At 38.9% G+C, this 18,204-nt stretch overlaps 1 protein-coding gene across 1 annotated transcript in view; it reads right to left on the minus strand.

Annotated features, from left to right (window-relative positions):
• The window catches only part of C4H2orf92 (chromosome 4 C2orf92 homolog), a 33,214-nt gene that overhangs the window by 10,592 nt on the left and 4,418 nt on the right, over window positions 1–18,204 (minus strand). Inside the window, exons 2-4 of the mRNA XM_034659036.1 lie at window positions 11,649–11,781; window positions 9,205–9,292; window positions 6,715–6,798 (exon numbers count right to left, since the gene is read on the minus strand). Of these exons, the coding sequence (XP_034514927.1) occupies window positions 6,715–6,798; window positions 9,205–9,292; window positions 11,649–11,681 (205 nt within the window). The 5' untranslated portion in view covers window positions 11,682–11,781. The remainder of the gene's footprint in view (window positions 1–6,714; window positions 6,799–9,204; window positions 9,293–11,648; window positions 11,782–18,204) is intronic.

Genomic DNA, 18,204 nt, shown 5'->3' on the forward strand with positions numbered 1-18,204 from the left:
TATATATATATATATATATAAAAAATTATTATATATAATATATAATTTATAGTTTATAATTATTATAAATATATTATATATACATTTCCATTTGAAGCATTTTTAAGTGTACAATTCAGGAGCATTAAGGATATTCACAATGTTGTGTAAACCTCACCATTATTTATTTCCAGAAATTTTCAATCTTCTCAAACAGAAACTCTACATCTATCAAGCAATAATTCTCCACTCCTCCTACCTCCAGCCCCTGGTAACCCCTATTCTACTTTCTATCTCTATCAATTTGCCTATTTTAGATACCTCACATAGGTGGAATCATACTATATTTGTGCTTTTGTGTCTGGCTTATTTCATTTGGTTTAATGTCTTCAAGGTTCACCCATGTATTAGCATGTAACAGAATTTCATTCACTTTCATGAGCAAATAATATTCCATTGTATGTCTATACCATATATTGTGTATCCATTCATCTGCGATAGACACTTGGATTATCTCCACACTGTCTATTGTGAATAATCCTGCTATGAATAATGATATACAAATATCTGTCTGAGCTTTTGTTCTCAATTCTAGTAGGTATACACCTATAAGTGGAACTGCTGGATCACATGCTAACACTACATTTAACATTTGGAAGAACCACCAAACTGTTTTCCACGGAGACTTCATTTTACGTTCTCACTAGCAATGCACAAGGGGTCCAATTTCCTATAACCTCACCAACACTTACTTCCCTTTCTTTAAAAAAATACACATTCTAATAGGTGCAAAGTGTTAACTCATTGTGGTTTTGATTTGCAGTTCCCTAATGACTATTGAGTAACTTTTCATGTTCTTATTGGCCAAATTTGTGCATCTTCCCTGGAAAATGTCTATTCAAGTCCTTCACTCATTGTTAAATCGGGTCATTTGGTTGGTTGTTTTTGTTGTTGTTTTTGAGTTGTAAGAGTTCCCTATATATTCTAGATCTTAATCCCTTATCAGACGTGATTTGCAAATATTTACTCCCATTCTGTGGGTTATCTTTTCATTATCTTGATCATATTTTTTTTCTTTTTTTTAAAGATTTTTATTTATTTATTTGACAGAGATAGAGCCAGCCAGCGAGAGAGGGAACACAAGCAGNTCCATTCTGTGGGTTATCTTTTCATTATCTTGATCATATTTTTTTTCTTTTTTTTTAAAGATTTTTATTTATTTATTTGACAGAGATAGAGCCAGCCAGCGAGAGAGGGAACACAAGCAGGGGGAGTGGGAGAGGAAGAAGCAGGCTCCCAGTGGAGGAGCCCTGATGTGGGGCTCAATCCCATAATGCCGGGATCACGCCCTGAGCCGAAGGCAGACGCTCAACCGCTGTGCCACCCAGGCGCCCTCTTGATCATATTTCTTGATGCAGTTTTTAATATTGGTGAAGTCCAATTTATCTATTTCTCCTTTTATTGCTTATGCTTTTGGTGTCACAATTAATGACCTTTGCCTAATCCAAGGTCATGAAGATTTTCTCCTATGTTTTCTTCTAGAATTTTAAGTTTTAGCTAAAAAATGTACGTCTTTCACCCAGTTGAGTTTTAATTTTTGTGTATAGTATAAAGATTCAACTTCATTTTTTCACATGTGAATACCCAGTTCTCCCAGGATAATTTGTTGAAAAGACTGTTCTTTCCCCTTGAATGGTCTTGGACCCCTTGCTGAAAATCAACTGACCATGGATGTATGCATTTATTTCTGGACTCTCTATTCTATTCCATTTATCTATAAATCTAGATAGCCTTATGTCAGTGCCACACTCTTTTCATCATTGCAGCTTTGTAGTAAGTTTTGAAGTGAGGAAATGGGATTCTTCCAATTTTTTTGTTCTTTTTTTCAAGATTTATTTATTTATTTGAGAGAGAGAGGAGGGGGAAAAGGCAGAGGAAGAGGGAGAGACAGAATCCCCAGCAGACCCCTGCTGAGCACAGAGCCCAATGCAGGACTCAATCCCACAACCCATGAGATCATGACCTGAGCCAAAACCGAGAGTTGGAGGTTTAACCAACTGAGCCCCCCAGGAGCCCCCCAAATTTGTTCTTATGTTTCAAGATTATTTTGACTACTTTGGGTCTACTGAGATTCTATAGGAATTTCAGAAAGAGTCTTTCTATTTTTGCAAAAAACACAGTTGGAATTTTGATAGGGTTTGCATTGAATCTGTAGATCACTTTAGGGATTACTGTCATCTTCACAACAGTAAGTCTTCCAATCCATGAACATAGGATATCTTTCCATTTATTTAGGTCTTCTTTCATTTCTTCCAGCAATGTTTTGTCCCTTTCTGTGTACAAGTCATTTGCCTCCTTCAATAAATGTATTCCTAAGTAGTTTAATCTTTTTGATGCCATTGTAAATAGATTTGTTTTCTTGATTTCTTTTCTTTTCTTGGACTATCATATCAGAATATAGAAATACAAATGATTTTTCTGTGTTGTTTTTATATACTGCAAACTTTCAGATGGAGATATAGAGTATTATACTAAGCAAAATAAGTCATTCAGACAAAGACAAATACCATATGATTTCACTCATATGTGGAATTTAAGAAACAAAACAAAGGAGGGGCGCCTGGGTAGCGCAGTCGTTGGGCGTCTGCCTTCGGCTCAGGGCGTGATCCTGGCGTTCCGGGATCAAGTCCCACATCAGGCTCCTCTGCTATGAGCCTGCTTCTTCCTCTCCCACTCCCCCTGCTTGTGTTCCCTCTCTCGCTGGCTGTCTATCTCTGTCAAATAAATAAATTAAAAATTTTTTTAAAAAAGCAAATCTTTAAAAAAAAAAAAAAGAAACAAAACAAAGGAGAGAAGGGAAAAAAGGGGGAGAGAGAGGCAAACCGAGAAACGGACTTAACTATAAAGAACAAGCTAATGGTTATCTGAATTAATATTTTAGCTCTAACAATTTTTTGTGAACTTTTTAAAAAGATTTTATTTATTATCCATTTGAGAGAGAGAGAGAGAGAGAGAGCACACACCAGCCAGAGGGGAGGGGCAGACAGAATGGAACAAGCAGATGCTCCCAACTGCGCCACCCAGGAGCCCCTTTTGTGAACGTTTTATGGATCTATTTTAGATCCTTTTATTTCTTTTTCTTGCCTAATTTCTCTGCTAGGACTTACAGTCTATGTTGAAAGAATTAGCAAGAATGTCTCATGCCTGATATTAGGGGGAAAACTTCCATTTTTCATTGAGTTTTATATTAGCTGTGTATTTTTTATATATGGCCTTTATCACATTGAGGAAGTGCACTTGTATTCCTAGTTTATTGAGTGTTTCTATCACAAAAGGATGCTATATTTTTAAATAGGTTTTATTTTTAATTGTAGTAAAAAACACATAACACAAAATTACCATCCTAATAATTTTTCAGAGATTTTATTATTTTTATGTAATCTCTACAGCCAACGTGGGGATCGAACCCACAACCCTGAGATCAAGAGCCGCACGCTCCACTGACTGAGCCAGCCAGGTGCCCCTACCACCCTAATCATTTTTAAGCATACAGTCCAGTAATAGTGTTTATTCTCCTTGTTCTCTAACAGATACTCAGAACTTTTTCATCATGCAAACCTGAAACCCCATACTCATTAAACAATTACTCCCTGTTTCCACTTTCCTAACCCCAGCCCCTGGCAACTACCATTCTACTTTCTTTCTTTGAATTTGACTTTAGATAACTCTTATAAGTAGAATCATATAATATTTGCTTTCCTGTGACTGGCTTATTTCATTTGGCATAATGTCCTCAAGGTACATTCATGTACCATGAGACAGAATTTCCTTCCTTTTTAAGGCTGAATAATATTCCATTGTTCCAAAAAATACCATATTTTGTTTGTCTATTCATCCATGGACACTTGGTTGCTTCTACATTTGGCTATTGTGAAGAATGCTACTATAAGCATGGCAAATATCTCTTTGAGACTTCCAATTCTTTGGGATGTATAACCAAATATGAGATTGCTGGGTCATATGGTAATTCTATTTTTAATTGTTTGAGGAACAGCCATATTCTTCTCCATAGCAGATGCACCATTTTATATTCCCAAAAAGAAAATTGGATTTCCAGCCAACATGCTAACTTTGCCCTTTAATAAGAGTTTAATCCATTTACACTTACTGTGATTACTGATAAAGAAGAATTTTCTTCTGCTCTTTAACTATTTGTTTTCTGTGTCCTATAAATTTTTTGTTCCTCAGTTCCTACATTACTGCTTTCCTTTGGGAGTTAGTTATTTTGCGTGATATTATATTTCTATTACCTTCTTTGTTCCTTTTCTGTGTGTTTTTTAGTTCTTTTCTTTGTGGTTACTTTGGGAATTACAACTAACTTTTTTTTTTAAAGATTTTATTTATTTATTTGACAGAGATAGAGCCAGCCAGCGAGAGAGGGAACACAAGCAGGGGGTGGGAGAGGAAGAAGCAGGCTCCCAGTGGAGGAGCCTGATGTGGGGCTCGATCCCATAACGCCGGGATCATGCCCTGAGCCGAAGGCAGACGCTTAACCGCTGTGCCACCCAGGTGCCCCTACAACTAACATTTTAAACGTATAACAACCTCGTTTGAATAGTACTAACTTAGTTTCAACAGTAAATAAACACTCTGCTCATATATATCCCCACCTTTTTCTATATTGTCCCAAATTACATCTTTACACACTGTATGTCCATGATATAAACTTACAATCATTGTATTATTCATTGCCTTTTAAATCACACTGCAAAAAGGAAAGTAGTAACAAACCAAAATTACAATAATACTGGGTTTTACATTTACCTATGTAGTCACCTTTACCAGTGTTCATTTTATTCTCAAACTTTTGACTGTCTAGTGTCCTTTCATTTCAGCCTGAAGTACACTTTAGCATTTCCTATGGGGCAAATCTCTTAGCTTTTGTTTACCTGGAAATGTCTTAATTTATCTTTTTTTTTTTTAAATAGTACATCTTTATTTGGTTTTTTTTTAATTCGACAGAGATAGAGACAGCCAGCGAGAGAGGGAACACAAGCAAGGGGAGTGGGAGAGGAAGAAGCAGGCTCATAGCGGAGGAGCCTGATGTGGGGCCTCGATCCCATAACGCCGGGATCACGCCCTGAGCCGAAGGCAGACGCTTAACTGCTGTGCCACCCAGGCGCCCCGTCTTAATTTATCTTTTATACTCAAAGAGTAGTTTAGTCAAATATAAAATTATCAGTTGACAGTACTTTTCTTTCAGGACTTTAAATATGTCATATCATTGCTTCTGGTCTCCCATAACTTTGAGGAGAAATCAGCTGTTAATACTATTGAGGCTCCCTTGTAAACAATAAGTAGTTTTTCCTTTGCTGCTTTCAAGATTCTCTCTGGTTTTGGGTTTCAAGAATTTGACTATAATGTGTTTCAGTATGAAACTCTTACATTTATGCCTGGAGTTTCTAAGCTTCTTGGATGTGTAAAATCATTTAATTTGAGAAGTTTTTTGGCCATCATTTCCTCATATATTTTCTCTGCCCCTTTCTTTTTCTTCTCCTGGGATTTCTGTAACGTATATGTTGGTACACTTGATGCTATCTCAAAGGTCCCTCCATCCACTGTCTGGGTTTTTTTTTTTTCCTTTCCATTTTTCTCTTTCTGCTTCTCAGACTAGACAATTTCAATTATCCAAGTTCAAATTTATTGATCCTTCTGCCTGCTCAAATCTGCTGTCAAATCCCTCTAGTGAGTTTTTCATTTCAGCCACTATACTTTTCAACTCTAGAATCTCTCTTTGGTTCTTTTCTATAATTTCTGTTTCTTTATTGATATTCTCATTTTGTTCAAACATTGTTTTCCTGATTTCCTTAAGTTCTTTATCTCTCATTTCCTTAAGTCATCAAAGACAGTAAATACATTGAAGATGGGTTCCTATTGCCCACTCTGACACCAGCAAACTACATTGAGAATGCAGGCTGCTGACTACTTGGCTACCTGCTGTGGGGCTGGAGGAAGGAGAATGGTAGAATCTACATGAATCACAAAATTCACTGAAATTTACCAGTTTCTTCATTAAGCATTCCTCTGGATGATGCAAGTGTTCAACTAGAATCCAATGTCCCAAAATAGTTGCTTAAGATACTTCTTGGCAGTTCAGTTATTACATATTCTTCGAGCTTCCTACCGTCTTCTTTCCAGGCCTTGGTTTTCTCAAATGTTACAGGAGAGGCTTGGAACAGATCAATGACTCCCAGCCTAGAATCACCTGGAGAGCTTTAAAAACTACTGGTACAAATATCTCATCCTATGCCAGGAAATCTGATCAGGGATCGTCTTAACAATCTCTCCAGGGCATTCTCAACTAGGGCTGAGGAACTGGGGAGAATATCTGTCTCAGCCTCAGGGCCACTCTACTGCTACAGAAATATCCCAGGCACCTTGTCAGGTAGATGTGATGCAGCTGGTCTAAGGTGGGGTCTAACTCAACACTTGGAATAATCCCACAAGGTGGCCCTGCTCTGCTACATGGACCCCTCTCTGAGGAGCAGAATCCTTTCCAAGTGTTTCTCTTCTATACTTTGCCTAATTTCCTGGGACTCTGACACTTTAAAGAACTGGTTGTACCGTCAGTACTTTCCCTCCCAACAAAACATTGGGTTATCTGAGAAACAACCCTGAAAAAGTGTGAAACTCTTCAAATACAGCCTGATGGCTTCACATGAGGAGATTACTTACCAAATAGTTTAGACAAATGTTCTTCTTGTTTATTTGAACTTGATACGAATTCAGTATTTTTCAAATTCTTTTTTTGAGGATAACCTGTGGGAAAACAAACCTTAGCTGTGGTTAAATCATTTGTTGGATCTACATGAAATCTTTTTAAATCACTTTTTTGCATGGTGTTTTGAGAAAAGCATCACGTGCTTCGCCTGCTCTAGGAGAAAGAGCACCAGACTTGGGTTCTAGTCCACCTTTTGAGAGCCTTGTGATCTTGGGCAGTAAAGTTCTGAGGGATTTGGCTTTCCCATCGGAGACTAATGGGAAAGGCACAAACCACAAGAGGCCCGTGAGGAGAGGCTGACATGAAATTTGCTGATGTCATCTTTGGACAGAAACGTGCTCTCCCCTTATCACATCCCGATGTTAGTATCTACCATGACCTGCAAGAAGGGGCACTGGAACCAAGCATGGTTATGCTCAGTGCTCAGTGTTGGAGGGGAGCAAAGAGAGATGGACACTCATCTCAGTGCCTTCTCAATAAACACTTTCCCCTCCACAGGAAATTATGCCAACGAGCCATGACTTTGACCATCTTGGAAATGGGATGCCTTCTTGTTTTGGAGGACAGGGAACAATACTGCTGCATACCCTGCACTAATCCACACTAGGGTCTATGTTTGGATGGGGGCTCAGAGGGTCTCAGGCCACCCCTACCTGACCTGTTTGATAAGCACAATGAATTCCTGATATTGTCACTGACGAATAAAAAAATGAAGGCATAAATGGAAAAGCACTGGGTCAACGGTCTCCCCTAGGATGCCATGGGCCAATTTCAAGCCTTCTGCTGACACTCATGTGGCCGCATCAAGGATATGGATTAACTGTGCTAAAAAAACTGTAGTGACTCGTGGAATTTGGAACTATATTTCAGGCTTTTCTTTATGGATGTTGTGATGTCTGGATTCTAGGACAAGGCCAGCCCTTTCTCCGGCCCCAGGGAAGTAGGCAAACCACCAAGGAAGAGAAACCTATCCCCTAATGAAGAGTTGTTAGGGCCATAGCACCCACCAGCTGAGTGCCACAGCATTCATAAAGTATGGGCAAGAATCTGAACTTACAACCAGTGGCAATGGTGATTCTCACCTGGTTTTCTAACAGAGAATCTGCATAGCCATTGGTAATGTGTGCTCATGGCAGCTTTCAACTCTACATGAAAACTGGTAATCATGTAGTTAATAGGACACAGACAATGCTTCCAGGTCTGACGGCTTTTTGGTAAATGAAAGAAATAAAAAGTTCTCTTTTGCTGAGATATTAGTGAATCACTAAGAATCAATACAATGGAAGTAGAAGTAAGCAGTTGCAGTAAAATATTTGCTGACAAAAACACTTTGGCTTTTAACGTGCCCTGACAAAGAGTAATCACGTTCTCCCCTTTTCCTGATGTCACCCCTGATGGACAATCTGTATAATGTACCTCCTGTCCTTTTTGCTTTGCTCCACAGCCCCAGTATCTTTTCACTAAGAGAATGTGCCAGAATGCTGTCAACCAATTAGTTTAGTAAATAGCAAAAGTGGTTCCAAATGCAGTAAAACCCTAAAAATAGAGTACGTAAATCTAATGTTCACAGTGAAAAATCTAGGATCCTAAAATGTTCATAACAGCATGATTCAGATAGCTAAAAAGTGGAAACAATCCAAATGTCCACCAACTGATAAATGGTTGGACAAACTGTGGCATATGCATACAAGGGAATATTGCTGGGCCACAGAAAGGACTGAGGTCCTGACACAGGCTACAGTGTGGCTGAACCATTAAACCTGTTACACGGAAGATCACACGTTGTATGAGTCCATATAGGAAATATCCAGAAGAGACAAATCAATAGAGCAGTCAGTACAGTAGTGGTTGCCAGGGGCTGTGGGAACGAGGGAATGGTGAGCGATAGCTAGTGAGTGTGATAGTACTTTATGGAGTGATGAAAATGTTCTAAAACTAAGCAGTGATGATTCACAACTCTGTGAATATATTAAAAACCACTGAATCACATACTTTAAAAGGGTGAATTTTATGTTATGTGAATTATATCTCAATAAAGCTGTTATTTAAGGGGCACCCGGGTGGCTCAGTCGGTTAAGCGTCTACCTTCAGCTCAGGTCACGATCCCAGGGTCCTGGGATCGAGCCCCACATCGGACTCCTTGCTCAGAGGAGAGCCTGCTTCTCCCTCTGCCTGCTGCTCTGCCTGCTTGTACTCTCTCTCTCTCAATCTCTGTCAAATAAATAAATAAAATCTTTTTTTTAAAAAGCTGTTATTTAAAATGTGTGTGTATGAGGGGATAGATGAAACGAGATTGGCCTAATTAGTGCACAGAGGTTCATAGTACTCTTTCTGTTTTTGTGCATGTTTAAAAATTTTATAACAAAAAGCTCAGCGTGCCTGTGGGTTACCCTCCCACAGAGGTCTTTGGAGAAAGTTTCAATCAGGAAAAATGTTAAAGTTACCTGCTTCTGAGCAAGAAGTCCCTACGGTAGATTCAGGGAGGTAAGGAAGGTAGAGGTGGGGAGAAATCTGTGTTGACCATTCCAGAACCTGTGGGAGGAGAATACCATCTCCTGGCTGATTTAGGTTCACACTGAGTCTCGTACTTGGGTATCTGCCACACTATACTTGTGACAGGACATTTGAGAGGGCAGAGCTCTGTACCTTGCCAACAATCCAGGAAGAGAACAAAGAAGAGGGTTTCTGCTCCTCTCTTCTTTGCCATAGTCTGTGTATCTCCTGAAATCCTTCAGCCATAATAGCCTCGAGCTCCAGGATACTGCGGAACCAGGAGGTCTGTGAAGTCACACCGGGAAGCAAGGTGGGGGGCAGTTCCAGAAGGGGAAGGGGGCAGGGCCTGGTGTCTGTGGACAGGGACGAGAAGGGGACACTGCCCACCCTGAGGAAATAGGCTTTCCACTCACTCCCTTTGGCTCTGCAGTGCCTTCCTCCACCCTGTGTGCACTGCAGCCTGAAGATGGTAGGATATTAACCAGGATTCTTCAGTTGTGCGTGACAAAAAATCAACTATATCAGCTTAAGAGAGGGGCACCTGGCTCAGTCGGTGGAGCATGTGACTCTTGATCTTGGGGTTGTGAGTTTGAGCCCCATGCTGGATGTGGAGGTTACTTAAAAATTATACACACACGCGCACGCACACACACACACATAAATCAGCTTAAGTGAATTGGAAGTAGCTAGGGTAGCCGGAAAAATTTTATGCTAAGTCAACATATCGCATTAGGAAAGTACTGTTATTTATTGTATTATATATGATGTCAACTCTGAAAATAAAAACAAAAGTGTAAGTTGATGCTGTCACTTGTGTATCACTATCTCCCCTATTATGTTTTATAAATATTAAACTAAATTTAAAGGAAAAATCTTTATATTTTAAGACATTTAACTGCACATTTTTTTCCTGCATTTTTATTTTGCACTGGATCCCACAAATTATGTAGCCAGCCCTGCCCTTTAGCTCTTAGGCTCATGCACTCTATGCAGTCTGGGACTGAAGAGATCTTCAGGGGACAAAAAGTTATATAGTAGAATTCTGAGGGACTCAGGCATATTACTTTGCTGGGACTGCCATAAAAAAGCACCACATAATGAGGGGAGGGGTGTTTAAATAACAGAAATCTATTGTTTTATAGTTCTGGAGGCTAGAAGACCAAGGGCAAGGTGTCAGAAGGGTTGGTTCTTACTGAGGCCTCTCTTCTTGGCTTGTAAATGGTTGTCTTCACCCTACATCCTCACATTATCTTTCCTGCATATGTATCTGTGTCCAAATTTCCACTTCTTACAAGGATACAAGTCCTACGGGCTTGGGACCCGCCCTGAGAACTTCACTGTAACTAATCGCCTTTGTGATCACCACATTTTGAGGTACTGGGGGTGAGGACATCAACATATAAATTTAGGAAGGGGGATACGATTCAACCCATAACATTAGGTAATAGCAGCCCCATAAAACCTACTTCTCTAAAATAGCTTCGCAAAAACAAAAAACAGAACAACAAAGCAACATATAAAAAAACACAAGACTCACACCCTCTGCACAACCAAAAGACAGAACTGTCCAACTGCAAATTACCAGTAAATAGAAAAACAAACACTAACTCCAGGCACTGACTCCCTCCCTTCTGCCACTTGCCTTTGTGGTGAGAAAACACAGCATCCCAGGATGGTCTAAAATCTCCTCCAGAAAGAGTAAATCTACCCTATGTGTGGAAATATCAAAAATGTGTCCTGGTAGATGGGAACAAATACCCAGAGATGGAAAAAAACATGACAGCAGAGATGGGTGAGGCTTCAATGGAGCAAAACCTTGGAAAGGGCTGAGTGTGGACTAGGTGTGAGGTGGATATAGGGCCCACTGGGGGCCTTTTACCAGGAAAACTTCACACAATGCTGAGGGTCAGTAGAAACCAAGGCAATGGGAAATAGGCTGACTTCAAACTCAAGATGCACAGCCACCTAACTCTCGATCCCCACTGCCCACTCCTGCTACTTTCCCCATCTCGGCAACAAACCTGTCCTTCCATGCACTCAGGCCAAAATCCAGGGTTCATCCTAGACTCCTCTCTTTCTCTCTCACCACACATCCAGTCCACGAACAAATCCTCTGTTTGATTCTCCCACACGTCCCCAAGTCTGGCCACCTTCCCCACCTCCACTGCCCCTATGGGGACTACACCAGCATCACCTTCATTTTACTGCTGATGAAATAAGAGGCCAGGTAAGTCCCCTTAACATTCTTCAGGCCACTGCTGAATCCCAGTGAGTCCTATTCCCAGAATCTTCACCACCTCCTTTCCCATTTACCCCTTCCCTTCCATCTGCTCACATCACCAAAGGAACAGAATGCAAGCTGCTTTGCAACCTAAGTGCACCCTATGGCACTTACCTTTAAGTGATCATTAGACTTTTTCTGCCTCATTTCTCTTATTTCCAGGCAGATTTGTTGAGTAGGGATGAAGGGAAAACATCTATAATTACGCAGTCATCCAGGTCTAGAGCAGGAGTCCAAAAAATTTTTTCTACAAAAAAGCCAAATAGAAAATATTTTAGGCTTCACAGACCACATATGTCTGTCACATATTATTCTTTGCTTGTTGTTGTTACCCTTTTTTAAAGATTTTTTATTTCCTTGAGATAGCGAGAGAAAGAGCACAAGCGGGGCGGGGGGGGGGAAGGGAGGAGCAGAGGGAGAGGGAGACAGAGAAGCTGACTCCCCACTGAACAGGAAGTCTGATGTGGGTGGGGCTCAATCCCAGGACCCCAAGATCATGACCTGAGCTGAAGGCAGACACTTAACCGACTGAGCCACGGAGGTGCCCCTATTTTTACCTTTTAATAATATAAAAACCACTGGAAAAAATCAACAAAACCAAAAACTGGTTCTTTGAGAAAATCAATAAAATAGATAAACCTCTAGCCAGACGGAGGAGGGAAAAAGACAGAAGACACGCATTAACCAATATCAGGAATGAGAGACTAGACATTACTACAGATACTACAGATGTTAAAAGGAAAATGATGTTATATTATGAACAACTTTTTGCCAATAGAATCTACAAGTTAGATAAAATGCACAGATTCCTTGAAAGATACAAACAGAACTTGCTCAAGAAAAAAAAAATAACCTAAATAGCTCCATAAAAAAAGAAATTGCTTTTCTTTTTAAAAAAGAAAAAGCTGTATATTAAAGAAGCTGAATTTGTGGGTACAAACTTTCCCACAAAGAAAACTCAGAGCCCAGATGGCTTCATTGGTTAACTCTACCAATATTTAAGGAATACACATCATCAACTCTAACAAACTGTTCTGAACAGTTCCAACTGAGGAAATACTTCCTAACTCACACTATGAGACCAGCATTATCCTGATACCAAACCAGACAAAGATATTTTAATAAAAGAAAACTATAGGCCAATATCTTTCATAAAAGATGCAAGAATTCTTTTTGTCTAAAGATTTATTTATTTATTTATTTATTTATTTATTTATTTGAGAGAGAGCACAAGCAGGGGAAGGGGCAGAGGAAGAGGGAGAAGCAGACTCCCCACTGAGCAGGGAGCCCAATGCAGGGCTCCATCCCAGGACCCTGGGATCATAACCTGAGCCAAAGGCAGATGCTTAACTGACTGAGCCACCCAGGTGCCCCGAAGATGTAAGAATTCTTAAAATTATAGCAAATTGAATCCAACAATTTTTTTTAAAGGCTAACATACCACAGCTAGGTGCGGTTTATTCCAGGAATGCAAGGCTGCTTGAACATTCAAAAATAGATCACTGTAATTCATCACATTAATAGAAAAATCATATGATCATCACATTAGATGCAGAAAAAGCACTTGACAAAATCTAACATCCATTTAGGATAAAACTCCCATTGATGTAAAATAAAGGGAACTTTCTCAATTTGATAAAGGGCATCTATAAAAAATCTACAGTAACATATATTATAGCAAAATGCTTTCTCCCTAATCTCAGGATCAGTGCACAAACGTCATTCTCACCACTTTCATTCAACATTGTTCTAAAGGTCTACCCATGCAATACAGCAATAAAAAGAAATGAAATTCATATGAATCAGAAAAGAAGAAAAAGGGGCACCTGGGTGGCTCAGTCAGTTAAGCATCAGACTCTTGATTTCAGCTCAGGTCATGATCTCAGGGTGGTGACATCAAGCCCCACATGGGGCTCCAGGTTGGGTGTGGAGCCTGCTTAATATTCTCTCTCTCCCTCTGCCCCCCCCTCTTAAAAATAAAAAAGGGAGAAGTAAAACTGTCTTTATTCTCAGTTGATTTGATCATCTATGTAGAAAATTCTAAGAAATCCTAAGAAAAAATGAGTTTAGTAAGGTGGCAGGATACAAGGTCAATATTTAAAAATCAATTGTATTAACATAATGGAAAGACAAGCCACAGACTGGGAGAAGATATTTGTGAAACATATATGTAATAAAGGGTTTGTATCTAAAATATACAAAGAATTCTTGGGGCACCTGGATGTCTCAGTGGGTTAAGCAGCTGACTCTTGATCTCAGGTCAGGTCTTGATCTTGGGGTGGTAAGTTCAGGCCCCACCTTGGGCCCCACACTGGGCATGGAGCCTACTTAAAAAATAAATAAATAGGGGCATCTGGGTGACTCAGTCAGTTAGGCAGCCAACTCTGGATTTTGGCTGAGGTCGTGATCTCAGGGTCCTGGGATTGAGCCCCGCATTGGGCTCCATACTCAGCGGGAAGTCTGCTTCAGGATTCTCTCCCTCCTTCTCTCTGCCCCTCCCCCTGTTCACTCTTTCTCTCTAAAACAATAAATAAAGACATCTTGTAAAAATAATTGATTAATTAACTAAAATATACACAGAATTCTTAAAACTCCAAAAATAAAAAATGGGCAAAAAATCTGAACAGACACCTCACCAAAGAAGGTATACAAGTAGCAAATAAGCATGTGAAAAGATGCTCAACATCATATGTCACCAGGGAACTGCAAATTAAAACAGTAATGAGATGCCATTATAGAGCTATTAAAACAGCTAAAGTCCAAAACACTGACAACAACAAATGCTGGTGAGTATGTGGAGCAATAGGAATTCTCACTCTTTACTGGTGGGAACGTAAAATAGTACAGCCACTTTGGAATGAAATTTGGTGGTTTCTTACAAAAAAAGCACAGGCTCACCATCCACCAATCACACTCCTAGGTATTTGCCCAAATGAGTTGAAATCACATTCACACAAAAAGCTGCACATGAATGTTTACACCAGCTTTATTCATAATTGCCAAAAATTGAAAGGAACTAAAATATCCTTCAATAAATGAATGGATAAACTGTGGTACCTTGAAACAATGGACTATATTTAGCAATAAGAAGAAATGAGCTATCAAGCTACAGAAACACATAGAGGAAACTTAAACACCTAACACTTGGAGAAGCCAGTCTGAAAAGGCTACAGGCTGTATGATTCCAACTATCTGACATTCTGTAAAAGGCAAAACCAAAACACAATTGGGTTGTCAGGGATTAAGGAGGAGGGAGGAATGAATAGGTGGAGCATAGGTGACTTTTTTGGGCCATAAAACTATTCTGTATGATACTGTAATGGTGATTACATGACATTATGTATTTATCAAAACCCATAGAATGTACAACACAAAGAGTGAACCCTAGTATAAACTACAGATCTTAGTTAATAATAACGTATCAATATTGGCTCATAAATTATAACACATGTACCACACTAAAGCAAGTTGTTAATAATAGGGGAAGGGGCACATGGATGGCTCATTTGGTTAAGTGTCCGTCTAGTGGTTTTGGCTCAAGTCATGATCTCATGGCTCATGGGACTGAGCCTCAAGTTGAGTCAGTCTCCCCACTTAGCAGGAAGTCTGCTTGAAGATTCTCTCCATCGGCCCCTCCCCCAACTCACACATGGACACGTGTGATCTTTCTCTCTCTCTCAAATAAATACAATAAATATTTAAAAAAATAATAGGTGAAAGAGGGTAAGGGGTGGAGGTATATAGGAACTGTTACTTTCTGCATCATTTTTCTGTAAACCTAAAATTGCTCTAAAAAATAAAAACTTTTTAAAATCAGTTGTATTTCCATCTACTGACATTAAAAAAATTAGAAATGGAAATTTTATAAATACTATTGATAATAGTGTCAAAAATATAAAATATTTAGCAATAAACTTGATTAAAGAGTATAAGACCTATACACCAAAAACTTCTTAAAATAACAAATAATATCAAAAAACAAAAAAAATAGAAATAAAAAAATTAAAAATTAGTTAATTAAATTTAAAAAACAATGAAGCATTGGTGAGGATGTGGAAAAATAGGAATACTTGTGCAAACTGGTGCAGTCACTGTGGAAAACAGTACAGAAGTTCCTCAGACAGTTAAAAATATAACTACCCTATTATCCAGGAATCACACTACTGGATATTTACCCCCAAAATACAAAAACACTAATTCAAAGGGATAGATGCACCCCTGTGTTTACTGCAGAATTATTTACAATAGCCAAATTATGGAAGCAGGCCAACTGTCCATCAACAGATGAATGGATAAAGATGTGATAGATAGATAGATAGATAGATAGATAGATAGATATGCCATAAGAAAAGAATGAAATCTTGCCATTTGCAACAACATGGATGGAGCGAGACTATAATGCTAAGGGAAATAAGCCGGTCAGAGAAAGACAAATACCATATGATTTCACTCATATGTGGAATTTAAGAAACAACAACAAAAAAATGAGCAAAGTTTAAAAAGAGAGAGAGGGAGAAACCAAGAATCAGACTCTTAACCATAGAGAACAAACTGATGGTTACCAGACAAGAGGTGGGTGGGGGGATGGGTGAAATAGGTGATGGGGATTAAAGAGTATGCTTTATCAAATAATAATAATAGTAATAACAGAAAATTTAAGAGACCTAATACAGAGAGAAACATATTATGCTTATGGATCAGAAGACATTATGTTGGGGCGCCTGGGTGGCTCAGTCGGTAAGCGTCCGCCTTCAGCTCAGTTTGTGATCTCGGAGTCGTGGCTCTAGCCCCATGGCAGACTCCCAGCTCAGTGGCGTCTGCTTCTCCTTCTCCCTCTGCCCCTACCTCTGTCTGTCCCCCTACTCATGCTCTCTCTCTCAAACAAATAAATAAAATCTTATAAAAAAGAAGAAGAAGAAGACATTATCTTGTAAAGATATCAATTCCCCTCAAAGTGATTGATAGATTTAATGCAAAACCAATCAAAATTCCAGCAGGCTTCCTTGCAGAAATGGAAGAGCTGTTCCTAAAATTGTATGGAAATCAAATGACCTGTCGAATTTCAAGTGGTTCAAAACAACTTGACAAAGAAGAACAAAGAAGGACTTACATGACCTAATTTCAAGATGTATACAACTAAAAAAAAAAAGTATAAAACTATAGTAAACAAGAACATGTGGTATTGGCATATAGATCAATGGAAGAAGATAGAAGGTCCAGAAATAAATTCACATATATAAGGTCAATTGATTAATAACAAAGATGCAGATGAGGCAATTCAATGGACAAAATCTATTCTTTTCAACAAATAATATTGAAAAATTTGATAGCAATAGGCAAAAAATATGAACCTCAACACTTACCTCATACCATGTACAAAAATTAACTCAAAATGAAGCATAGACCTAAATGTAAAAGCTAAAACTATAGAACTTCTAGAATAAAAGAGAAATTCTTATTGACTTTAGATTTGGACTTCATCAAAACAAAACAAAAAATATTTGTTCTTCAAAAGACACGGTTACAAAAATAAAAAAGACAAACCAAACATTGGGAAACAATATCTGCAAAACATGTATCTGCAAAGGACTTGTATTTAGAGTACATAAAGAACACAACTTAATAATAAATAGACAACCAGGGCACCTGGGTGGCTCAAGTCAGTTAAGCGTCTGCCTTCAGCTCAGGTTATTATTGTGGGATCTTGGGATGGAGCCCCGCATCAGGTTCCCTGCTCTGTGGGAGCCTGCTTCTGCCCCTCCCCTCCACTTGTGCTCTCTCTCATGCTCTCTCTCAAATAAATAAAATCTTTTTAAAAATAATAATAATAAATAGACAACCAATTTAAAAATGGGATTGAGAGTTGAAGACCCTTCACTGAAGAAGACACATGGATGACAAATGAGCAAGTAAAAAGATGCTCAAGGGACACTTAGGTGGCCCAGTCAGTTAAGCATCTTCCTTCAGCTCGGATCATGATCCCAGGGTCCTGCGATCAAGTCCTGCATCAGACTCCTTGCTCAGAGGGGAGCCTGCTTCTCCCTCTGGCTGCTGCTCCCCCTGCTTGTGCTCTCTCTCCCTCCCCCTCTCTGTCAAATAAATAAAATAAATTCTTTAAAAAAATAAAATTACTAAACAATTAAAAGTAACAAATATGATGCATGCAATAACATGAAGCAATCTTGAAATACATATGCTGAGTGAAAGAAGTCAGACAACCAAAGAAATACTTACAGATGAGTCCATTTATGTAGCCCATTTACATACAATTTAAAATCCCACTATATTACAACTAATTCTATATATTTAAATATACGAATACAGTATTATGCATAACCGTGTAATCATATACGATAGAGAATTCTAGAAAATGACAACTAATCTATAGTACAGAAAGTTCTGGCTAGTGCTTGTCTAAGGATAAAGGGGAGGAAGGGGGAGGACAGGAAAGGATTACCAAGGTGCACGATGAACTGCAAGGCAATGGATATCTTCATTATCCTAATTGGGGGAAATGGTTTCATGGTGTATTCATATGTCAAAACTCACCAAATTGTACTCTTTATATATATGCAGTTTACTGTATGTCATTTATATCCCACAGAGTGTAAGAAGATGAAAGGTGACCCTGTTTTCACCTCTGAGATATACCAAAATGAAACAGAATGAT

Source organism: Ailuropoda melanoleuca, chromosome 4 (assembly GCF_002007445.2).
Source record: "Ailuropoda melanoleuca isolate Jingjing chromosome 4, ASM200744v2, whole genome shotgun sequence".
Classification (NCBI taxonomy): Eukaryota; Metazoa; Chordata; class Mammalia; order Carnivora; family Ursidae; genus Ailuropoda; species Ailuropoda melanoleuca.